Here is a 23437-nt window from a genome sequence, read left to right as displayed (position 1 = left end):
CGCAGGTCTGATAGGGTATGTCGTCAGCCTAAGAGATACTCATTTCTCTTGTCTGACTATGATGACGTTGTGCTCATAGAGGATGAGCCTACCACTATCAGGAAGCTGTGATGAGACCAGATTCCGAGAAATTACTAGAAGCCATGAGATCCGAGATGGAATCCATGTACACTAACCAAGTATGGACTTTGGTTGATCCACCTGAAGGGGTAAAACCCATTGGGTGTAAGTGGGTCTTTAAGAGAAAGACTGACATGGATGGACTTATCTATAAGGGTCGCTTGGTAGCTAAAGGTTTCAAGCAGATTCATGGTATTGACTATGATGAAACCTTTTCTCCAGTAGCGATGTTTAAGTCCATTCGGATCATGCTTGCTATTGCAGCTTACCATGACTATGAGATATGGCAGATGGATGTAAACCGATTCTGAATGGAAACCTGCTCGAGGATGTGTACATGAAACAACCTGAGGGTTTTGTAGATCCAAAGCATATTAGCAGAGTATGCAAGCTGCATAGGTCCATTTATGAACTAAAGCAAGCTTCTCGGAGCTGGAATCTTCGATTTGATGATGCAATCAAATAGTTTGGTTTCATCAAGAATGAAGATGAGCCTTGTGTCTACAAGAAGGTTGTAGGGGATATAGTTGTCTTCCTCATATTGTATGTGGATGACATACTACTCATTGGGAAGGACATCCCTTTGCTTCAGTCTGTCAAGACCTGGCTAGGAAATTACTTTTCAATGAAGGACTTAGGTGAGGCATCCCGTATTCTAGGGATACAGATCTATAGAGATAGATCTAAGAGATTTCTTGGCCTAAGTCAGAGTACATACATTGACAAGGTACTCCTTCGGTTTGCCATGCAGAACTCCAAGAAGGGATTTCTGCCGATATCACATAGCATGAGTCTTTCGAAGACTCAAGATCCCTCTTCTAGAGAGGAGAGAGACCGCATGGATCAGATCCCTTATGCCTCAGCCATAGGATGTATCATGTACTCCATGCTATGTACTCGACCTGATGTCTTGTATGTTTTGAGCATGACGAGCAGATACCAGTCAGATCCAGGTGAAAGTCACTGGATAGCGGTCAAGAATATTCTTAAGTACTTAAAAAGGACTAAAGAATATTTCTTGATATATGGAGGCAATGATGAGCTAGCTGTAAAGGGTTACAGTGATGCCAGCTTCCAGACCGATCAGGATGATTATCGATCACAGTCAGGGTTCGTATTTTGCATAAAAGGTAGTGCTATGAGCTGGAAGAGTTCGAAGCAGGACACAGTAGCTGATTCTACGACAGAGGTCGAGTACATTGCTGCATCAGAGGCAGCAAAGGAGACAGTTTGGATCCGCAAGTTCATCACTGAACTTGGGGTGGTTCCCATTATCGCTGACCCTATTGAGCTCTTTTGTGACAACAATGGAGCTATAGCACAGGCGAAGGAACCTCGCTCACACCAGCGGACCAAACACATACTACGGCACTTCCATCTCATTCGAGAGATTATCAAGAGAGGAGATGTGAAGATTTACAGAGTACCTACAAAGGCTAACATCGCAGATCCCTTGACCAAGGCTTTGACACAGAGGAAGCATGATGGTCACACTAGGTCATTGGGGCTTAGAGCCTACACTGATTGGCACTAGTGCTAGTGGGAGATTGTTAGTTAGAGCCCTAGAGCCAATCATTTGATGATTGTATTATGGACTTGTTGTATCATATTCTTATATAAATAAAAGCATTTGTTTTTGGTTATTATACTTACTTATATTGGTGCCAAATAAGCTAAGTATAATAGTGTCCTTGAGTAGAAGGTTCTCACCTATATCAATCGGTTAGTTGAATCGATAGTGAGATGATATAGGGAACACTACTCTTAATCATTTCTAGTCGAGTATTAACATTCAGGGACAATGTTAATGCAATAAGACTAGCATGTAGGTCAACTCGATGACTTGATCTCACAAGTCATGGATATAGAGATATCAAGTTGACACATGGGTATGCATTGGAGAATGTATACTGAATGACCCACCATGAGAAAGTATCATGGATCGTTATATGAGTGTCATATACTTTCTCATGTGGCTATTAGTATGACTACTAGTCCTTAGATCTGAAGCCACCATGGATCCCTACATAAGGAGTTATGTACTTTGGTTTCGTCAAACGTCACCCGTAACTGAGTGGACTATAAAGGCGATTACTGGGTATGTAACGAATTATGCAGAGGGATGTGAGTGATGTAGATGAGATCTATCCCTCCTATATGACGGGAGTGACATCGATATTCTTGATAGAGTGAGACCACGAAGTGCATGGCCATGCCCAAATGAGTCAATATGAGATATTGAGCTCATTTAATTTAGTGAGTCTACTTGGAGTTCAAGATTTAGATTGATTAGAGGATGACACGGTCTATGCCTCACATTGATCAATCTAGATGTCTTGGATAGAAGGACACTTGTCATATATTGTGAGGAGTCACAATTAGTAGTGACAAGGTGATGTTGGATCTCAACATTCTTGTAACTTGGGTAGTAATGATGTATTGCTAGATACCGCTCATTACTTATACTCCTAAATGGGTTTAAGGGCATTGCCAACGTTACAAGAACCTATAGGGTCACACACAAAGGACAATTAGATGGAGATTAGGTTCATATGATGAACCAAGAGGGTTAGATTCATGTGATGAATCAAATTGGATTAAGAGTAATCCTAATTAGGCTAATTGAGTTAGACTCAAGTTGATTCATATGTTCAATGAGTCTAATTAGATTATGACTCATTGAATCAATTTAATTAAATGAATTAGATTCATTATATTAAATTGGCTTGAATTAAATGGTTGAATTAGATCAATCATGAGAGAGATTAAGTCAAGTTTGACTTGACTTGAGAGGAAGAGGAAGAGTCAAGTTTGACTTGACTTTATGCCACATCATTTGTGACTTGGCATTAAGTGGCCAATGATGATGTGCCACATCATCAAGGCTAGCATATGTGTATGCCACCTCATGAGGGAGACCAAGAGTTGTGACTCTTGGTATCCCATGGAGGTTTAAATGCTTTATTTTTGGTTGGCCGCTTATGGTTCTAAGGAGTTTTCATTTTGTGAGTAACTTCCTTCTTCTTCCTCAAGCTCTCCTCATGCTCTCCCTCTCCTCTCTTGGCCGAACACCCTAGGTGCTAGCACACCTTTGTTTGGTCCCCTCCACCTAATTTTGTTCGTGTGGATACTTCTAGAGGGTTGTCTACTTTGACAATCTTGAGATCCGGCAAACCGTTTGACTAGCGGGATAGCGAAAGGCCTCGCATCGAGGGTAACACTCTTATCTAGTGTAGATCTACTTTAGAAACTCGTACTCATATTTTGTTTTATTTTTCTTTGCACGGATCCGGTGGCGGGGGGTTTCGGGGTTTCCGCGACGCAAAAAAGCAGTTTTCACGGCCCGAAAAATCCAACATTAAGGAGCTAGCATCCTTTCAGGTCATATACAGAAACACATGCTCAAAGAACTAGGCATTTACCGATTCTATTATCGAGTTCTTATGTATATCCAGTATTTGTGACTCATACACAAAAAAAATGATATGCACTGCTGTTATGTGCATATTCAATAAATATGCAATCAACAATTTTTGGTCATATATTACTCCTTTTCAGATCAGACACCAACACTTTGGCAAGAACCGAGCCAGATTGAGTGTGGTCAAGTAGAAAAGCATCTTCTACTGCCACATCTTGAAGTTTAGTCCACTGAACTTCTTAGGCTTTTCCCTGTGATTGATTGACATAATTCTAAGCAGGACAGAGGGGCCTTTATGTATTGAGTCTGTTGCATCTTAATACTTTATTTTGTGGCCAGCTCAACAGAATTGAGTCCATTTCAAGCTTGTTTGACAAACAATCTGCCAGAGGCTCTAGGGAATTAGTGAAATTTAAATACACCAAATTAAATTCAATTATTTGTTAAGATGACCTGAGTAGATAACCTCAAGCTACCAGCAAGGGCTGGTTATTACCAAGTGTTGACCGCGGAGTGGCTGAGCAAGTAGAGCGTCCGAGCAACAAAGTCCTAGCGGTTGAGCCCATATGGACGAGAAGCTGTGCGGACTAGTCCAAGAAGCCATGCGATCTAGTCCGAGCGGACGAGTGTTGAGCGGGCAAGTGGATAAATAAGTCGAGTGGCCTATTGTCCCAGGCGATTGACAGGTCAAGCAGTGGAAATTGCCGAACACCAAGTCTCTAGATGAGTGGAGTAGAGCGATCGGGCGAACGATAAGGTCGAGCGGGCAAGCAGTAGAGTGGCCGACTGGGAAGAGTGGTCGATCGGGTAGATTGGCTAAGGACAGACTGGCTGAGCGAGCGTACGACCGGACGAGTGAGTGGTCGACCGAGCGAACGGTCGAACGGTCGAGCGAGTATTCGGTTGTTCGGGCAAAAAAAATCGAGCTACCGGGTGAGCGTGCGATCGAACGGGCGTCCAGTCGAACGAACGAAGAGGTTATGCGAGTGAACGACCGAGTGAGTGTTCGGCCTGATAAAGAGTCCGAATGGGTGAGCGGCCGAGCGAGCTTGCGGCCGGCCGGGCAGAGAAACTGAGTAGTCAGGCGTGCGAATAGTCGGGAGTGATAAGCGGTCCGAAAGGTCGAGCGACAATGCTTCCGAGCTAGTGAAGGAATCGAGGCCTCCGAAAGTTACAGTTTCCTTGAAATAGATTCGCCCCACCTCTGGCTGTGCTTTGACATTTCCTCGGGTCGTCTGTTTCCCAGAGTACAACGGTGAACCATGATTCCCGCCAAACACTGATGGTCACCGAGCTTTCAAAATAACTCAATTACAACTTCAATACACAACCTTTCAAGTTTCTAGCTGCTTCGACTTCATCCGTCCGCTGTGCTATGAAGTTGTTGCACCTAACTACTACTGAGAAGTCATCCAACACCGAGCTCGATCGATCATCTTCAAAAGTGTTAGGTAACGAAAGTTTAATTTTATACTTAATTATTGCATAAAGGAAAGTGTAGCTTGTTATACTTGTTTCCCTCTTCTGGCGATTCGAGAAGAGGACTATAGTCGATTACCCATCGATATGGTCTGAGAGATTGTGAGTCTTGGAGTAGGAGTCGCTGAAGGCTTCGAACCAAGTAACCGATCAAGTTTTTGTTTCTTTTTGTTTATGTTTCTATCTTTTCCACCACGTACTCATTTTTGTAAAATTAAAAAATAGAGTTTTTAAAACCATGTGATTCACTCCCACCCTCTCATGTATGCTATGATCTTTTAAGTACAAACTTTATGATTGAAGATCCACTCACTAAGAGCTTGCAACTCAAAGTGTTTCATATATATGTTGCGCATATGGAGGTGCTTCTATTGGATGAAAATCTTATTTAGTGGAAGTTGGTATTTATGCTTGTTATTTTGTTACTTTATGTAATGAATGTAGGATTTAAGTTAGGAAAATCTTTATTACCCAAAGGGGGAGGCTACTCTCTTGGAAAGGGGGAGAATGAAGAAAATACTCATTCATACTTTGGCATGAAGAAGTTGAGGCTATGAGATTAGCCTAATTTAAGCGTATTGTCAAACATCAAAAGGGAGATATTGTTGGTATAGTTTTCCTAGATAAAGGTTGACTAGTTTGACTAAGTTTGAGTAGACTCAATCTTGAGTCTTGATATTTAAATTTTGATGTTTGATAATATATGGAGATTGCAGGTGCAATTGTCCGTTATGGGAAGAGTGGTCAAGGTTTGACCAGTTTGATATGAAGAAGAGTCAAGTATGTCAAGGTTAACTGGATACTTGATTGGAAAGTCCAACGGAAAGGTTGGCAGAAGAAAAAAATCTAAGTGTGTCAGTGTTGACCGGACATTTGGTGTGGAAAGTTCTAGTGAGTGAAGTCAAGTGAAAGTCCTAGTGAGTAAAGGTAGATAGTGAGAAAATTTTGATGAGTGAAGTGTTGGTTGCTACTCGGAAAACCTAATGGTTCCATTGTACAAAAATTTTGTACAAAGGTCTGAACCTTTTCCTAGCTACCATGTGTTCTTTTAAATTAAACTTGGATCGCCTGCGGAACTTAACACGTTTGATCGAAAGTTTAATCTATTTATTCTTTTAAGTTTAGACTTGGATCTCCTGCGGAACTTAACACTTTCGATCCAAATCGCCTAGGTTATTAATTCTATTAAATATTAATTTCTAAAATTGGCTTCCAGTACTGACGTAGCGAGGCACATGACCTTCTTGGATATGGGAGCAACCACCACCGACTAGACAAAGTCTTTTAAGGAAAGCTAATATTTAATTTCCTTAAATAACTTTAGGTCAACCGAAAAGAACAATCAAATCACAACGAAAAAAAAACAAAAGAACACAACATCGAAAATAAATTCGAAATACTAGAATCACATGCCTCTTGTATTTGGTATTATTTCCAAAAATAACTAGTATGATGCGGAAAGGAAAAATACTAGTTATACCTTTTAGAAAGAGCTCTTGATCTTCTACCGTATTCCTCTTCTAACCTCGGACGTTGTGCGGGCAACGACCTTTCGAGATGAGAACCACCAAGCACCTTCTTCTTCCTTGCAAGTTTCAGCCATCAAAACTTCTCCTAGGATGAAGAGGTTCGACCACCACCACCATGCTCCAAGGGATGCTAGAAACAAAGCTTTCTTTCTCTCCTTCTTCTTCTTCTTCTCTAAACTTGATCCGGCCACTATATAAATCTCCACTAGAAGGATGAGGTTCGGCCGTCAAAGAGAAGAAAGGAGGAGAGGATGGTCGGCCACACCAAGGAAGAAAAAGAGGGAGAAAAATAGAATAGAGTTCTTGTCATGAAGGCACCTCTACCCCCTCTTTTATAATCCTTGGTCTTGGCAAATAAGAAAATTTTAATAAAAACTTCCTTAATTCCTATGCCATGAAAAATAAATTTAATTGATATAAAATCAATTTCTCTTTTATTAATCAACATGGCCGGCCACAATAATCTAAGCAAAGGAAATTTAATTCAATCAAGAATTAAAACCTTCCTAATTTGTTTCCGGAAATTTTTTAAAATAAAATTTCTCTAATAATTTTTATCCCTTCATGATTGGTTTATAAAAAAAAAATTTAATAAATTAAAATCTTTCTTTTAAACATGTGGATAAAAAGAAAGTTATCTCTAAAAATTAAAATCTCTTTTAATCTACAAATAAGGAAAGATATCAAATCTTTTCTTAATCTTTTGTAGAAACTTATAAAAGAGAATATTTAATTTTTAAACTCTCTTTTAAATCATGAACATGGTTAAAAAGGAAAGTTTTCTTAAAATTTAAAATTTACCCTTTAATCAACAAATAAGGAAAGATTTCAAATTTTAAACGCTCTTTTAAACATGTAGATGATTTACAAATAAGGAAAGTTTTTACCAAAAACTAAAACCATCCTTTTAATCTACAAATAAGGAAAGAGATTAATCTCTTCTCTTAATCTTTTGTAGAAAGCTATAAAAGGAAATTTTTAATTTTTAAACTCTCTTTTAAAAACCTTGATATTCACATAAGAAATAATTTTAATAAAAATCATTTTAATACTCTAGTGGCCGGCCACCTAAGCTTGGGACCCAAGCTTTGGCCGGCCACCAACTTGGCTCATCCACTTGGTCTTGGCCGGCCCTAGCTTGGGTTCCAAGCTAGCTTGGCCGACCCCATTGGATGGGTAAGAAGGTGGGTTGTGGTGGGTATAAATCTCTATATACAAGAGGCTACGATAGGGACCGAGAGGAGGAATTGGTTTTGGTCTTCCGATGAAATTAAGCATCCCGTGTTTGCCCCGAACACACAACTTAATTTCATCAATAATAATTCATTCCACTAAAGAACTATTATTGAACTACCGCACCAATCCCAAATTATATTTTGGGCTTCTTCTTATTATGAGTGTGTTAGTCTCTCTGTATTTAAGATAACAAATGTCCACTAATTAAGTAAGTTACTGACAACTCACTTAATTAATATCTAGCTCCAAGAATAGTACCACTCAACTTCATCGTCATGTCGGACTAAGTCCACCTGCAGGGTTTAACATGACAATCCTTATGAGCTCCTCTTGGGGACATTCTCAACCTAGATTACTAGGACACAGTTTCCTTCTATAATCAACAATACACACTATAAGTGATATCATTTCCCAACTTATCGGGCTTATTGATTTATCGAACTAAATCTCACCCATTGATAAATTAAAGAAATAAATATCAAATATATGTGCTTGTTATTATATTAGGATTAAGAGTACACAGTTCCATAATAACTGAGGTCTTTGTTCCTTTATAAAGTCAGTATAAAAAGAAACGACCTCTAATGGTCCTACTCAATACACTCTAAGTGTACTAGTGTAATTATATAGTTAAGATAAACTAATATCTAATTACACTACGACCTTCCAATGGTTTGTTCCTTTCCATCTTGGTCGTGAGCTACTGTTTATAATTTATAAGGTACTGATAACATGATCCTCTGTGTGTGACACCACACACCATGTTATCTACAATATAAATTAATTGAACAACTATATTTATCATAAATGTAGACATTTGACCAATATGATTCTTATTTCTAGATAAATGTTTATACCAAAAGCTAGACTTTTAGTATACATCCTAACATGAAGTTAGGCATGTGGAAATCCAGGTGGGTCATGGTTGATCAGACATATGGTGATTGGAAGTCCAAGTACGTCAAAGGATTAACCGGATACTTAGCACAAGGAGAAAAGTCCAAGTGAGTCAAAGGATTAACTAGATACTTGGTACAAGGAGAAAAGTCTAAGTGGATAAAAGGATTGATCGGACACTTGGTGAAAAAGTCCTAATAGGTCAAGATTGACCAGATGCTAGGCAATGAGAATTCTCAACATGTCACGGTTGATCGGATATTGGGTAAGGAAACCCTAGAAGTTAGGATTTGGTAATCGATTGGGCTAATCGATTACCATAGCCCAATCGATTAAGGTGATCGCTTAAGAGCCATTTAACGTGAGGAAACAGAAGCTAGCTGAATCACTTATCCTAAGCGATTCAGCATGGCTTAATCGCTTAGGCTAAGTAATTAAGGTTTTCTGCAAGGAAATAGTAGTTACAGTAGGCGACTAAGCAGGGAAATTTAATCGCCTATGATTGATTCTCGCACAAACAGAAAGGTTCTTAATTGACTCAGCTAATCAATTAAGAACACTTAAGCGATTAGAGCAATCACTAAAGGTTGAAAACATAGCTGTTGTGCACCCGTTAAAAGGGTTTCAGGGACATTATTCACAACAACTCTCTCGATTCCTCTCAAGCTGACTGCCGACGATTCTTGAAGGCTCTTGGAGAAAAAGTGTTGCTGCATTTTCTAAGTATCAAGAGGTGTCTCTAAACAAGAAGAGAGCCAGCTAGGGCTTCATTATTGTAAATCTTGTAAGATTTCATTTGTATTTGCTTTTCTTTTTCTTTTGTTGTATTAAGAGCCTATACAAGACTTCTCTGCCTCTAGATTATTTCTGAGAAAGAGTGTTTCATAGTGGAGAGTGTGTATGAGGGTCGGATCCTTAAATTAGTCACCTCTTCTTGAGGTGGATACCAAGTAAATCCATCTTGTTAGCATTGGGGAGCTTTGCGTCGAGTTTATCTACTGCACATCATCATCGACAATGCGCGAGAAGTTATTCACCCCTAGTTCTGAAGTTATCCAACAATGAACACTTTGGTTATTACGTATGTATGCTCGTTTTTCATATACTTCTTATTTGTTGCAATAGTAATTGATTTTAATTATCATTCTAAAATAAAGATATCATAATTTATTAATGCAAATTAGCATTTGGTACATAAATATGATATGGACTCTAGTTTGAGTCATAAAGTCTAGGTTATGGTTTACAACTGTAGTTTAGTTTAAGGTATTTGTTAACATGACCTAGACTCTTTGGGTCATTAGGAAGATTAGTTGAGGATGTGCATGACATATTACTTTTCATATAATTTTCATGCTACATATACACATCAATTCTATGCCATCAATAAGTTCGTATTATGATTACTGTGAGATTTACTATAGTTATAATAGTTATGACTTCTTTGGTCCCTTTGGTCCTTACTAATGGAATTGATGGACCACATTCTTTAAGGGGGTATTTTTACTCATAAAGATTGACATTGTTACATGTAACTAAGAAATATATTGTTTTGTATTATTTTCACATGTAATGCAAGTGGAAGATTGTTAGATATTTTAAATATCCAATAACTTGTTAGTGGACTTACCATGAATTTATAACCCCTTATTATGCCACTTAAATTCAAATTCATTAAAGTGATCTAATTTTTGTGTTATTAGATTTATTTTTGGGTATGTATATTATATGTGTAGACTCATTTACCTTAAACGTATCCGACATCCATTATCATTAATGGGCTGATAACCATTAGTGGATATTAGATTATATATAGGGTGTAATCCCCGTAAGGTTAGACACCGAAAGATTATTTCTTATTTCCCATTTAGTGAGAATGTACGGTGTCGAAGCCCTAACCCTTATGGAAGATCGTGTTTCGACTTCTACTTCATAATTTAGAGGTAGCTTATAGATGGTGTCTCTAAATTCAAGTATGATTTAATTACATACAGTATAAGATTTTTTTCCATATCTTACTGTAATTTAATTTACTTTTCTCACATTTATTATTATTTATTGATTATATGTGAATAAAAAGAGGTGGAAAAGTAAGAGATTTTATTGTGATGGACTTTAATCTAAATTTAATTTAATATAATTTGTCCAAAATAAAGATTATGTCAAAATGATACATAGCATTGAGTCATTACCGTGGGGCCGAGGAAGGCCCATAGCGTGAACGTTATCACATTTTTTATCAATTAATCAAAATGATACAACACGAGTACAATTTGACCGCTTCTTGCTGAGCTGTTCCTGGTCAATAGTGTTCAAATCATTGACTGGATCAATTAATCATTTGACTTGAAATTTAATAAATTAATGAATCATCCATTTTCCTGCTTCCTCTATATATATCTAGCTGCTGCTGAACAAGCGAACAGAGAAGAAAAGATACAAAGAGATCAGAGAAGAAACAAAGAGAAAGACAAGGAAGAAGAGATCATACAATTAATTACTTAAATATGAGTTTTGGAGAATTAGAAGTGTTACTGGTGGATGCCAAAGGCCTCAAAGACACTGATCTAATAGGTATTAATTAGCTTATTTTTGTGAAATTTTAATTGTAATTTTATGTATTTAATTTACTTGATTTAAGCAGGCAAGATGGATCCTTATGTGGAGATTCAATACAGGGATCAGCAACAGAAGAGCAAAGTTGCATATAGTGAGTTAGTTCTAATTAAATAATTTATATATGTGTGATTTTATAAGATTATTTAATATCCCATAAAATAAAATTATAAAATGTAATTAAATGTGAAATTAATTAAGCAGAGGAAGGAGGAAATCCACGGTGGAATCAGAAATTCAACTTCAAGGTTCACCATCCACTCGAGAACAACTCCATTCGACACAAGCTTGTGCTTCGAGTCATGGACCGTGACACCTTCTCGGCCGATGATTTTGTCGGAGAAGCAACGTGAGTAATGCGCGCCCTAAAAAATTTAAACTATTGTTAGTAATTTATCTCTAATTGCATAAGAGATTATTATTAATTGTGTGGTTTTGATGATGGATAGGATTAATGTTGGAGATGTGATTGCGATGGGGTTGGAGAAGGGGTTTATGGAAGTGAACCCTTGCAAGTATCGGGTTGTGCTTTCCGATAAGAGATATCACGGCGAGATAAGAGTTGGTGTCACCTTCAAATTAATTAATTTTACCAAGGTAATTAAGTAAACAATTAATGCAAATGCTATTAATCTTTTTTGTATTATTTTAAAATGAAATTCCTCTAATTGTAGAACAAACTTTGTTGTTGTGTTCTTGTAGACGTGATGGAGTGAAAAAAGGAGCTTGGATTTATAGATTATGCAAGTGCTGGAAGAATAGATAGATAGTGATCTCCTTAGTTAGCTGACCAATTATTTGATTTGTTGTTGAAATTAAATTTGTTTAATTCATTTGTTTATTTTTTTCGGAAATGCATTAAATTCATTTTATTATTGGAGTAAGGAATAATGGTGATGTCTAAGTAGTGCAATTTGTGAAACATATCGGTTGATCAAAAGAATAATCCATATCGAAGAGATGCTTGCACCTATTTACTCTCATATAAAGATAACTTTTAGGTTCCATTTGTTAGTGTTGACAAACAATCTATCAAAAATTTTGGGCTTTCTAATCCAACTCATTAAAGAGAATTATATATATATAGCGCTGATATCCTGCGCGACGGCACAGTGAGCGACTGTGCGCGTCGCGTAGGATTTCAGCACTTTTTTTTCTCTTTAATTTTTTTTTAATTTTTGAATTAAAAAAATAATTAAAATATTTTTTAAAAATTTAATTTTTAGGGTTCAGGCTTTGAGTTATAGTATCAAAGCTATTTTGTTTTTTAGATTTTACCTCTGGGGTTCAGATTTCCCAATTAGATTATAGTGTTTGGTTTTAAAAAAAAATAAAATAAAATTAATTTAAGTATTTATTGAGTATTGTAATATGATGAGGGAATATATTAATGTATTAGAAATTTATATAAGGAAATGTTAGTTTTTTTAATAGATTTTTTTAATTTGAAATATGAAAAAAAAATTAAAAACAAAGCTTGATCTCCTGCGCGACGCGCACAGTGCGCCACTATGCGCGTCGCGCAGGAGATCAAAACTCTATATATATATATATATATATATATATATATATATATATATATATAATTGGGAGAGAATTATATATAAGTTTTATTATTTGGTTGATTGGCTTTGGAAACTTAATCCTCCTCTCTCTCTCTCTCTCGCCACCAACTAGAGGGTGCTCCCTCTTGTTGCCGTGACCACCACAAGGGAGAAAAATTCTCCCTTGTGTGCTTCTCTTCTTCTTCCTCTTGATCCCTCTTTTTCACTCGTGGCTAGTAACTTCCGAAAGAGAGGTTTGTACTTAAGGAGTTGTCTTGAGGAGCTCAGCGTGGATATGAATAGAGGCGAGGTTCGACAACGTCGCTAGAGTTGATGCCCTTCTTGTTACAGGTCATTCGTAAGGTATACCTAGCGTAAATTTACTTCTCGTAAAATTTTAATTATGTTATAATGTTTGGCATGTTGTATCCTTGTATATGTATGGTGTGTGTGATGTAATAATTAGAATTATTACTATTTTATTTTTAGCTATGCATGTTTACGAAACATGTTCTAGCACACACCCGCATTGAGCATATCCCAACACAACAGACATGTCTGGTGGTTCCTGTATCGTTCCACCATTGTCATGGGTTTGAACCAATCAGGTTCAACTTAGACCACAGTACAGAGGTCGTCCATTTCTGGTCCCTCATTCAGGTTGGCCTTGTTGGTGCAATATCCCTCAGGTCAAGGTTGACCTGGGTAACCAAGCTGAGTCTTGGTTTGGGTTTAGATGTTTGACAATAAGATATTGATTGAAGAAGAGTCAAGTAGGTCAAGGTTGACTGGATACTTGACTGGGAAGTCCTAACTGGGATGTTAGGCAAAATGAAAGTCCTGGTGAGTGAAGCCAGAGGAAAAGTCACAGTGAGTGAAGCCGGGCAAGGAAGTCCTAGTGGTGAAGCTAGGCGGATGGAAATCCCGGTGAGTGAAGCCGTGGAAATCTGGTGAGTGAAGCTGTGGAAGTCTAGTGAGTGAAGCTAGGCGGATGGAAATCTGGTGAGTGAAGCCGGTGAAAGTCCTAGTGAGTGAAGCTAGGCGGATGGAAATCCTGGGTGAAGCGGTGAAAGTCCTAGTGAGTGAAGCTAGGCGGATGGAAAACCCGGTGAGTGAAGCCGGTGAAAGTCCTAGTGAGTGAAGCTAGGCGGATGAAAACCCTAGTGAGTGAAGCTAGGTGAAAGTCCGGTGAGTGAAGCCGGGCAGGGAAAATCCAGATGGATCAAGGATGATCGGACATCCGGTCTTGGGAAGTCCAAGTAGGTCAAAGGATTGATGGATACTTGGCATGAAAGAAAAGTCCAAGTAGGTCGAAGGATTGACTGCTTGGCACGAGAGAAAAGTCCAAGTGGGTCGAAGGATTGGGACACTTGGTAAGGGAGTCCTAGCAGGTCAAGGGTGACTAGATGCTAGGCATGACATACCAACAGTCAAGGTTGACCGGATGTTGGTTTGGAGGTTTAGGACTTGGTTTGGACAAAACCAAGTCTTTGATCGACTGATCGATCCAGCTCGATCGATCGGTGGATCGATCCGGACTGTCCCAGGGAAAAGCTTGGATCGATCCATGGATCGATCGGAGGTCTCATCGTTGCTGATTTGGGCGATAACCAAGTGCGGGATCGATCCGTGGATCGATCCAGCGGTCCCATTCAGAGGCGCTCCGGATCGATCCGTGGATCGATCCAAAGCCTCCCGATCGATTGGGAACTTTCGAATCGATCGGGATCCGACCGTTGGCGTCGTTTATAGGCGTTGGCGTTGGCTGGGAAGAACTTCACCGATTCACTCCAGCTCTCGCTACTCCTCCACAACACTCTCAGATCGCCAGTTCTTGAAGCATCTTGGAAGCTCTCCAAGTCAAGAGGCGGATCAAAGGCAAGAAGAGAAGCTAGGGTTAGGGTTTTCTGTACTCATTGTAAGCTTTGCGCTTATATTTTGTTTCCCTTTCCTTTCTTCTTGTACTGAGAGTCTTGTAGGGCTTCTCCGCCCTCGGTAGTTACCGAAAAGGAGTGTTTTCATAGTGGAGGGTGCGTGCGTGGTGTGGATCCTTGGACTAGTCACCTCTTGTGAGGTGGATACCAAGTAAACCAACCGTGTTAGCGTTGTTGCATTTGTTTCTGTATTTTCCGCTGCATATTTTGAAGAAACAAGCAACGCCAAGCAACGCCGAGCACCGAGAGAACGCGGCGAGCTATTCCCCCCCCCCCCCCCCCCCCCCTCTAGCTACTTTTGGTCCTAACAGGCCTCCTACTTCTTCTTCAGCTTTTTGCACTCCGAAGATTTGTGACTGACTCGATCACAATTGAAACATTTCTCAGAGAACTTCTTCTTGTTGATACCTCCTCTGGGTCCTATTTTAGAAGATTTGAGGTTCTTTCATTCGAGTTTTAACCGTTCTCAACCACGTTGGCTTTCACAGTAGTCTGAGAGAACAACTTTTTCTCTGGACTCTTGTTATCTTCTTCGATGCGAAGTCTAACAATGAGTTCCTCCACATTCATCTCCTTCCACTTGCACTTTAGGTAGTTCTTGAAGTCCTTCCAGCCGGGAGGCAACTTCTCAATGATAGTAGCCACTTGGAATGTTTCACTTTGAACCATCCCTTCTAAGTCGATCTCATGCAAGATCACATGAAGCTCCTGGAGTTGGCTGATAGTGTCTTGGAGTCAATCATCTTATAGTCTAGGAATTGACCCATGATGAATTTCTTGGCCCCTGTATCCTCCGACTTGTACTTCTTGTCCAAGAACTCCCACATCTCCTTACCTATTCTCTTCATGTTATACACAGCGTACAACGAGTCGACAAGGCAGTTGATGATGTAGTTTCGGCAAAGAAACTCATAATGAGTCCATGCCTCCACTTTATTGATGGTCTGCACATTAATATCCTCAGCATGCTTAGGAGGGTCCTCGGTCAAGAACCGAGCCTGATTGAGCATGGTCAAGTAGAAGAGCATCTTCTACTACCACCTCTTGAAGTTTAATCCACGGAACTTCTCTGGCTTTTCCCTATGATTAATTGACACAATTCTAATCAGGGTGTTAGAGTGTATACTTAAAAGTTTAGCTTTTGTACACATTTATTTTGAAATAAAGAATCACATTGGTCAAATGTTTACATTTATTTGTTAAATGTAATTGTTCAATTAATTTATATAGTAGATAACATAGAGTGTGGAGTCACACTTAGAAGATCATGTTGTCGGTTCTCTATAAATTATAAACAGTTGCTCACGGCCAAGATTGAAAGGAACAAACCATCAGAATAGACATAGTGTAATTAAGTATTAGTTTATCTTGACTAATAAATTACACTAATACACTTTAAGTGTATTGAGTAGGATCATTTAGGTAAGTTCTTTTTGTACTGACTTAGTAAAAGAACTAGACCTTAGTTATTATGGAAGTGTGTGCTTTTAATCCTAATATAATAACAAGCATGTATATTTAATATTTATTTCTTTGACTTATCAAAGGGTGAGGTTTAGCTCGATAAATCAATATGCCCGATAAGTTGAGAAATGATATTACTTATAGTATGTGTTGTTGATTATAGAAGGAATCTGTGTCCTAGTTATTTAGGTTGAGAATGTCCCCAAGAGGAGCTCATAAGGATTGCCATGTTAAACCCTGCAGGTAGACCTAGTCCAACATGACAATAAAGTTGGGTGGTACTAATCTTGGAGCTAGATATTAATTAAATGAGTTATCAGTAACTCACTTAATTAGTGGACATTCGTAATCTTAAACACAGGGAGACTAACACACTCATGATAAGAAGGAGCCCATAATGTAATTTGGGATTGGTGCGGTAGTGCGGTAATAACTCTCCAGTGGAATGAGTTATTATCGATGAAATTGAGTTGTGTGTTCGGGGCGAGCACCACTACAACAAAAATCCTCATAGACATCAGTGGAACAACAACGGTTTAAACAAAAACCGATGTCTTTGAGTATTTTACACCGGTTTTTCCAAAAACCGGTGTCTATGAGCGCAGATTTTAGCTCATAGACATCGGTTTTTTAGGCGATGTCTATGACCGCCCTTTTTTTCGTTAATAGACACCGATTTTAACCGCGGTTTTTAAAATCCGGTGTTAATGAATCAAAATAAAATATTTTAATATTCCCACAGCCAAAATTTGCAACACTGTGAAGTTCCCTCCAAACCTAAATCTATATCGCGCCCCTTCCTCCACGCGACCATCTCTCTCGCCTAAACCTAAACCTAAATCTCCGACCATCTCTCTCAACCTCATCTCCCTCTTCCCCTTCCTAGATCGACGCCCCTTCCTCTCCGTCCGCGTTGTGAAACCTCGGCCACGTTGCTCGCAGTCTCGCTTGTTTTTTTTGTTGGTCCAGTCCGCGGAAGAAGAAAAACAAAAAGCCACGTCGCATCAAAAAAAGCACCACCCGCGAGCGAGCTCCTCTCCGCGAGCCCTAGCCACCTTCCTCTCCGCGAGCCACCGCCCTCTCCACGAGCGAGCTCCTCTTCGCGACCAGCCACCTTCCTCGCCGCGAGCATCCGCGAGCTGGAGCTCTCCGCGAGCCACCTTCCTCTCCGCGAGCAGTCTCCTCACCGCAAGCCCAAGCAGCAGCGGCCAGACACCTTCCTCGCCGCGAGCCACGACCCTCTCCGCGAGCCCTAGCAGAAGCGCTGGCGCCTCCCTCTCCGTACCCGGGAGAATCCGAGAGAAGCAGAGTCGCCTCTCTCCCCTCCTGCCGCACTGTTCTGGAAAATCCTGCCGTGCTTATCAAAATTAAATCTAGAACAAAGTAAAATTTTAAAATCCACCAGCGAAGATTGTCTTTGTTGGTGGAATTTTATCGCCGCCTGTGCTACCGTGAGAATGTAACGACCCAAATTTCCTCATTTTGAGCCTCAAAAATAATTCAAAATTATTTATAAATACCTTTAAAATATTCTAGAGATTTTTAGAAATTTTTAGAGTATTTTTACGTAATTTTTGGAGTTCGTTTGGTATTTTTACCAAGAGGAAGAAGTTTAAAAAATAATAAAATAAAATAAAAAGTGTTAAGGTCGGGTTTTGAACCCAAGATCTCGGACCGAACTAGACCCTAACCAAAGTCAGCCAACCAACTGAGCTAAGCAAGTTTTGTTAAATGTATATGGTGCGAAATATTCTTAAGCCGTAGTTAGATAATTGGAAACCCTAGTATAAGAAAGGAATTGAGTTTCTTTTTTTTCAAAAACCTAGAAATTTCTCTCATAATTCCTGATCCCTTTCCTCTCTCGGCGACGGCGACTCTCTCACGCGACAAAGGCAGCTCGGGCGGCTTCTCTCGGGCGAAACCGCAGCCAAGGCTAGGGTTCTTCCCTCCGGCGCCGGCGAAGGGTTTTTCCAACGGGTCCTCAACCGTGTGCGACCACCATTGTCGAGGGGGATCTGTGGGCGCAAGAAGAAGCCGAAAACTCAACTTAACCGAACCCTAGAAGGTTCCTCCTTCGGCTGTGAGTCAAGGAAACGAAGGTAAGTCGCTACTCACCTGCAGTAGAGTAGTTTCGAATTCGAATTAGAGTTTCTTTTGGTTTCGGTTTTCGCCGTGAAGAATTTTGGATGTGATAGGGATCTAGTTTCTGTTGGTTCCCGAATTATGCTGTGAAAGTTAAGGTTTAGGGTTCGCTGCCGTGAATTTCCAAGGGAAGAACATGAAAAAGATTAAGTGGAGTGTTTTGCTCCCACTGGTTTCTACCGTGGCACTGAACAGGGAATTGGACTGTGATTTCGGGTTGTTTGAAGCATGCCTGATGAATTCTGTTGCTTTATGTTGCTTTATGTTGCAAGGATTTTAGTTTCAACAGATTCTTAGTTTAATAGAAGCATCCTTTCCTTATACTTGTTTTGTTGGAAATATTTTAGAATGTGCAGATTCAGACATGTTTAGATTTGGGGCATTTGTGTTTGATCAATTTGTTGCACTGTTTGGCTTCTGGTGGCAAGTTTTCTGGACGGGGTTTCTTGAATGGAATGATAGTTTTCTTTTCTCTGTGCTTTATGCTAGTGTCAACTAAGTTTTGTGATGATTTCCGAAGGAATGATTCAATCGAACTTAGTGTTTAATGCTTGAGTTTGCTAGGTTGTTGGAGATGCACATGAATAGATTTCTAATTTTGTTTCCCTTTTGCTTTTAGATGTGGATGAGCAGAAATAGCATACATATATACATGTAGGAACTTAGTTTTGGTTGTCCTCTTCTTTGCTGCCATGTGTAGGAATAGGCCTTTTAACAAGCATGCAGTAGAGTGGTTTTATGCTGTTAGCATTTCCATTACTTAGTTTTGATATAGATCCTTCCTTATTAGTTTTTATGCATGCAAATTTCAAGTTTATGTAGCTCCAATGAGTAGGAACAGCTATGTCAGTTCACGTTGCAGTTTTGGGTTTCCTTTACATTATAACCAATCTGAACAGCTTTCATTTTAGCATGCTTAAAGATTTCAAAATTGTTTTCCTTTGTTTTAAACCTGTTGTAGCATGTGTGAAGAAGTTAGATATACTTTCTTTTGATTTGTCTCTGATATAGCATGCTTATAGAAGTCAAATTTTCTTTCCTTTGATTTAATCCTGTTGTAGCATGCCTATATTCTTTTAAGAGTTTAAGAAAAATATAAGAAAGATAAAGAGAAGAAAGAAAAAGGCCAAGTAGATCCCAAAGTCAAGACTTTAGGGATTTTGGCACACAAGGTGCTAAAGAAAATGCCGAGGCATTATATAGAAGTATTAAAAGATAACAAGTATTTTACTTTTATCAGTGGCACTGTGCTGGACTCTCAGTTGTCCTTGGGTTGGGCTCCCATAGTCGTCCCTAGGTTTAGATAACCTAGTAGTAACGGCTCGGCCGACGGTCGACGGTCGACGACCATAGGGTCGCCAAATGAGTCGGGTCGTTACAAAAGTAAAAGCACAGTTGCCGGGCCCAAGAGAAGTTGATTATTATTTTGAAGTATTATAAGTATAAGTTTTTGAACAAGTAAAACGAGTTTTACATAAACATAAAGTATTAGAGATTAAGTTAGAACAAATGAAATAAGTTTCATATAGTTCTAAAAATCAGTAAGTTTAGTTCTTTATTCTACCATGTTTATCTAGTGGATGAGTAGTTTTCATGTTTACCTATTAGATGAGTAGCATGACTAGCTATTAGAATTACATGAGTAGATTCCTTAGCTTTTCTTTGCTATTAGTTTGACATGAGCAGTTATGTTTATGCTTTATTTCTTTTTAGAGCATATAGTTTCTAGTTCTTTTCGTATACATGCACATTCGTGATTTTGTGAGTTAGATAGCGCTTACTAAGCAAATTTTGCTTATAGATTGCACTTCCTCTTACTGCAGATACAGGAAAGGAAAGGATATAGAAAGGAAGGCGACAAGGAGGTGTTCGAAGGATGTGTGATGCCAGGACTATGGAAGCCTTGAGACTAGGAAAGAAGTTTTAATTTTAGTTTCCGCATTTTAGTTATTGTAAACATTCGAGTTGTATTTTAAGTTCATATCATTTGAGATTATTCTGTTTAGATTGCATGTAGGATGAGTTCAGTTTAGTAAGTAGATAGTTGTGTGTTTGATACTTATTTAACTGCGTGGTTGATTGATATGTGTTCCAGCCGCCTGTGGCTGATGTATACTATGCTTGTATCTTGATTTATGGTCACCGGTACAAGGAAGACTCTGCCGAAATTTTTCGGTAGGGTTTCCATGTGATTTTTAATCATACCGGTTAAGTAGAGTTAGTAGTTAAGTAACGGTCATCCTTAGAGTGTAGTAGTAATAAGAAGGGTGGTCGTTACAGAGAACTCGGTGATCCAGGTAGTTTTCCGTCTCGACGATCTGTTTCCGAGCTCGATCTTTGGTTGTTTTCAAATGATGAAACAGGGATCTGAGTCGTCTGTCAAATTAGTTGATCCGTTGATGTGTGGGATCTTCTCCGATGAGTCTTATTCGTGGAGTTTCTGATCTCGATTTTTTGTCGGCATTTTTCGCATTAGGTTTGCCTTTAAATCTCAAAGCAACTGAATAAATATGCGCACATGATATATGTTTGAACTCTGTCGATTTGAACTTTGATGGGGATTGATTTCACTCGATCGGGAATGGTTGTTCTTCTTTATTTGGCGTAATCGAAACTTGTGTATCTCGTTATTTTTTCTTCTTCTTCTTCTGGCCTTTACATCTAGTGCTGTATTTCCGTTATCAGAACTATATGGAGGCATTGGTTCCTGGCGATCTAAAAACAATCTTACTTGGCAGATTATAAACTAGTGAATACTTCAGAAGGTTATCAGAAAATGACTGGTATGTCAACTTGGATTCATATTAACTGTCTTTATGAAGCGCTGATAGAATTCTTCCTGTCCGATACCCTTTTAATATGTATATATATTTTGTGCTGAAAGGTCTCGATACGTTTCACAGTCGGGAAGATAGAAAAGAAAGAAGATCAGATGTGGAGAACTCAGAAGATGAACGAAAAAGGTTGAGTTTAGGGTCTCTAAAGAAAAAGGCGTTGAGTGCTTCTTCGAGATTTACCCACTCTCTTAAGAAGCGAGGGAAAAAGAGAACCCTAAATAGGACTTCTACAGTGTCGATTGAAGATATAAGGGATGTGGAGGAGGAGCTTGCAGTCTATTCGTTCCGAAAGGAGCTATTTTCTAGAGACTTATTGCCTGAGAAACACGATGACTATCATATGATGCTCAGGTTAACTTTCCACTATTAAAGAACAGGAACTTTGTTTTAGCATTAAATCCTTCGCCTGACTTGCTTTAACTAGACTATAAGCATCTTTATTCAATATCAATTTTAAACATATGATTCAATTTGGTTTAATTTTACTCCGTGCTTGTCTCAACTTGGTGTTCTAGATGTGAAGCCTTCAGTTAAAGCACGGCAGGATTTTGAATCAAGCCTTCAGTTAAAGCTTCAATAAATAACATATTTATTGAAGCTTACAATAATCTGATAAGTTGATAATGGTCTAATATGTCAAAATATGGTATCCTTCTTGATGATGAGCTAGGTTAGTTAATGATCGACTTTCTTGCACATTAAAAGGGGAATGCTCTCAAAGACGCTGGACATTATAGGGTAACTTTTTAATTTGGATATTTTTATTCTCTTAAGTTTTTTTTCCTTGTTGAATAACTTCATTTTAATAATTTTCCCAAGTCATCCTTTGCTTTACAACCTAACCATCCACAAGCATTGTCAAGCCTTGGCAACATATACATGGATTGGTAAGCTTTAGAAATGTTTGATGATAACTGTGCGGATACTTTATTTTTGTTTCTTAATGAAACTTCTCTTCATGTAGCAACATGATGAGTGTTGCTGCATCATTCTATAAGGCAACTTTAGCAGTTACAACAGGGATATCTACGCCCTTCAACAACTTGGCTATTATATACAAGCAACAGGTAGAGTATTATATCTGCCTTTTTCATTGCTAGTTTGAGAGTTACTGCATATTGCCTCATTTAATGGAAGAAAGTCATATAATTTGTCTATCATCTTCTTTGTTGTCTTTGCCCCTAGTTGGAAATTGATAGTTCTCTTGTATTACACCAGGGAAATTATGCAGAAGCGATAGCCTGTTACAATGAAGTTCTTCGCAGACTGCTACTGATGGTCTTGTCAATAGAGGGAACAAGATGGCATCAGAGGTAGTACAATAAATAGTACAATAAATAGTACAATAAATCACAGAAATCACAATGAAGTTCTTCTGGTTGGTAGCAGAAATCACAGAAAATAGGGGGCTTAGTGCAGGATATTCAGGATACCAAGATGACATCAGAGGTAATACAATAAATAGTATATCTCTTCATCAGAGGTAGCTTTGTTCTTCTATGCTTCCTTCACTGGATTTGTTGTGTAGTCATATTTCTTTGTTCAACCATTATCATGCCTAGTAATTTGTTGTATGATGCTGTCGGTTCTTATCAATCTGTACACTTGAATTAGAAGGAGCAAATTATCTATGTTATATTCTAAGCAGCATATACTAAGTGTCATATATGAAAGTTTTAGATTCTATGTTATATTCGTTATCTTCCACAGCAGCCTTTAAAAACTCAGTATTCTATTTTATTTGATACATGTACACATTTGTTTTAGTTATTTGACATATGGTGGATTTATGTGTTTTTACAGTTTACAAATCTCAAGTACTCCAGAGATAAAGTGCGGTTCGAGTGGGCTGAATGCATGCTAGATTACATTTGAAGTGCGGTTCTACCTTGATGTGTTAAAAGAAAGTTCTACCTTGATTTTGATATCTATTAGCTAGCTTTTGATGTAAAAAGAATGTTTGGGTATTTTATGGATATTGTTGTAAGAAGATTATTTATATAATTTGTGAATATTTGTGTATTTTATGGATATTATTGAATGTAGAATATTTGTATAATTTGTAAATATTTGTGAATTTTTTTTTGTTATTGTCGGTTTTTCATTGTTTCGGAAATCAGATTTGTGCTGTAAAAAAATATACATATTACATCGGTTTTCCACCGCTGTAAAATCGGTGTTATTAACTAATATTACATCGGTCATTTACCGCTGCCAA

The 23437-nt window shown here is 38.5% G+C and overlaps 1 protein-coding gene and 2 long non-coding RNA genes across 5 annotated transcripts; all 3 read left to right on the top strand.

Annotated features, from left to right (window-relative positions):
• The first annotated feature begins 11112 nt into the window (after nt 1–11112).
• On the top strand, nt 11113–12126 carry LOC121997132 (elicitor-responsive protein 1-like). Of its 3 annotated transcripts, XM_042551394.1 has the most exons (5): nt 11113–11256; nt 11327–11392; nt 11500–11647; nt 11748–11895; nt 12001–12126. In XM_042551394.1, exons 1-5 carry the CDS (start codon nt 11190–11192, stop codon nt 12004–12006), a joined length of 435 nt encoding a protein of 144 aa, XP_042407328.1. In that variant the 5' UTR covers nt 11113–11189; the 3' UTR covers nt 12007–12126. The 3 variants fall into 3 exon arrangements, with proteins under 3 accessions (XP_042407328.1, XP_042407326.1, XP_042407327.1); XM_042551392.1 differs by having other exon boundaries at nt 11748–12125; XM_042551393.1 differs by having other exon boundaries at nt 11503–11647; nt 11748–12120.
• An 8518-nt stretch (nt 12127–20644) lies between these two features.
• LOC121997135 lies at nt 20645–21301 on the top strand. Its single transcript, XR_006116225.1, has 3 exons — nt 20645–20679; nt 21068–21165; nt 21267–21301. It is a non-coding gene; the product is annotated as an uncharacterized LOC121997135 (long non-coding RNA).
• Nucleotides 21302–22247: 946 nt separating this feature from the next.
• On the top strand, nt 22248–22657 carry LOC121997136. The gene is made up of 3 exons (XR_006116226.1): nt 22248–22286; nt 22438–22532; nt 22609–22657. It is a non-coding gene; the product is annotated as an uncharacterized LOC121997136 (long non-coding RNA).
• Nucleotides 22658–23437: the final 780 nt, after the last annotated feature.

This window comes from Zingiber officinale, chromosome 6A (assembly GCF_018446385.1).
Source record: "Zingiber officinale cultivar Zhangliang chromosome 6A, Zo_v1.1, whole genome shotgun sequence".
In the NCBI taxonomy this organism is placed as follows: Eukaryota; Viridiplantae; Streptophyta; class Magnoliopsida; order Zingiberales; family Zingiberaceae; genus Zingiber; species Zingiber officinale.
The sequence above is the reverse complement of the archived record's forward strand: the minus strand, read 5'-3'. Positions and strand labels throughout refer to the sequence as shown.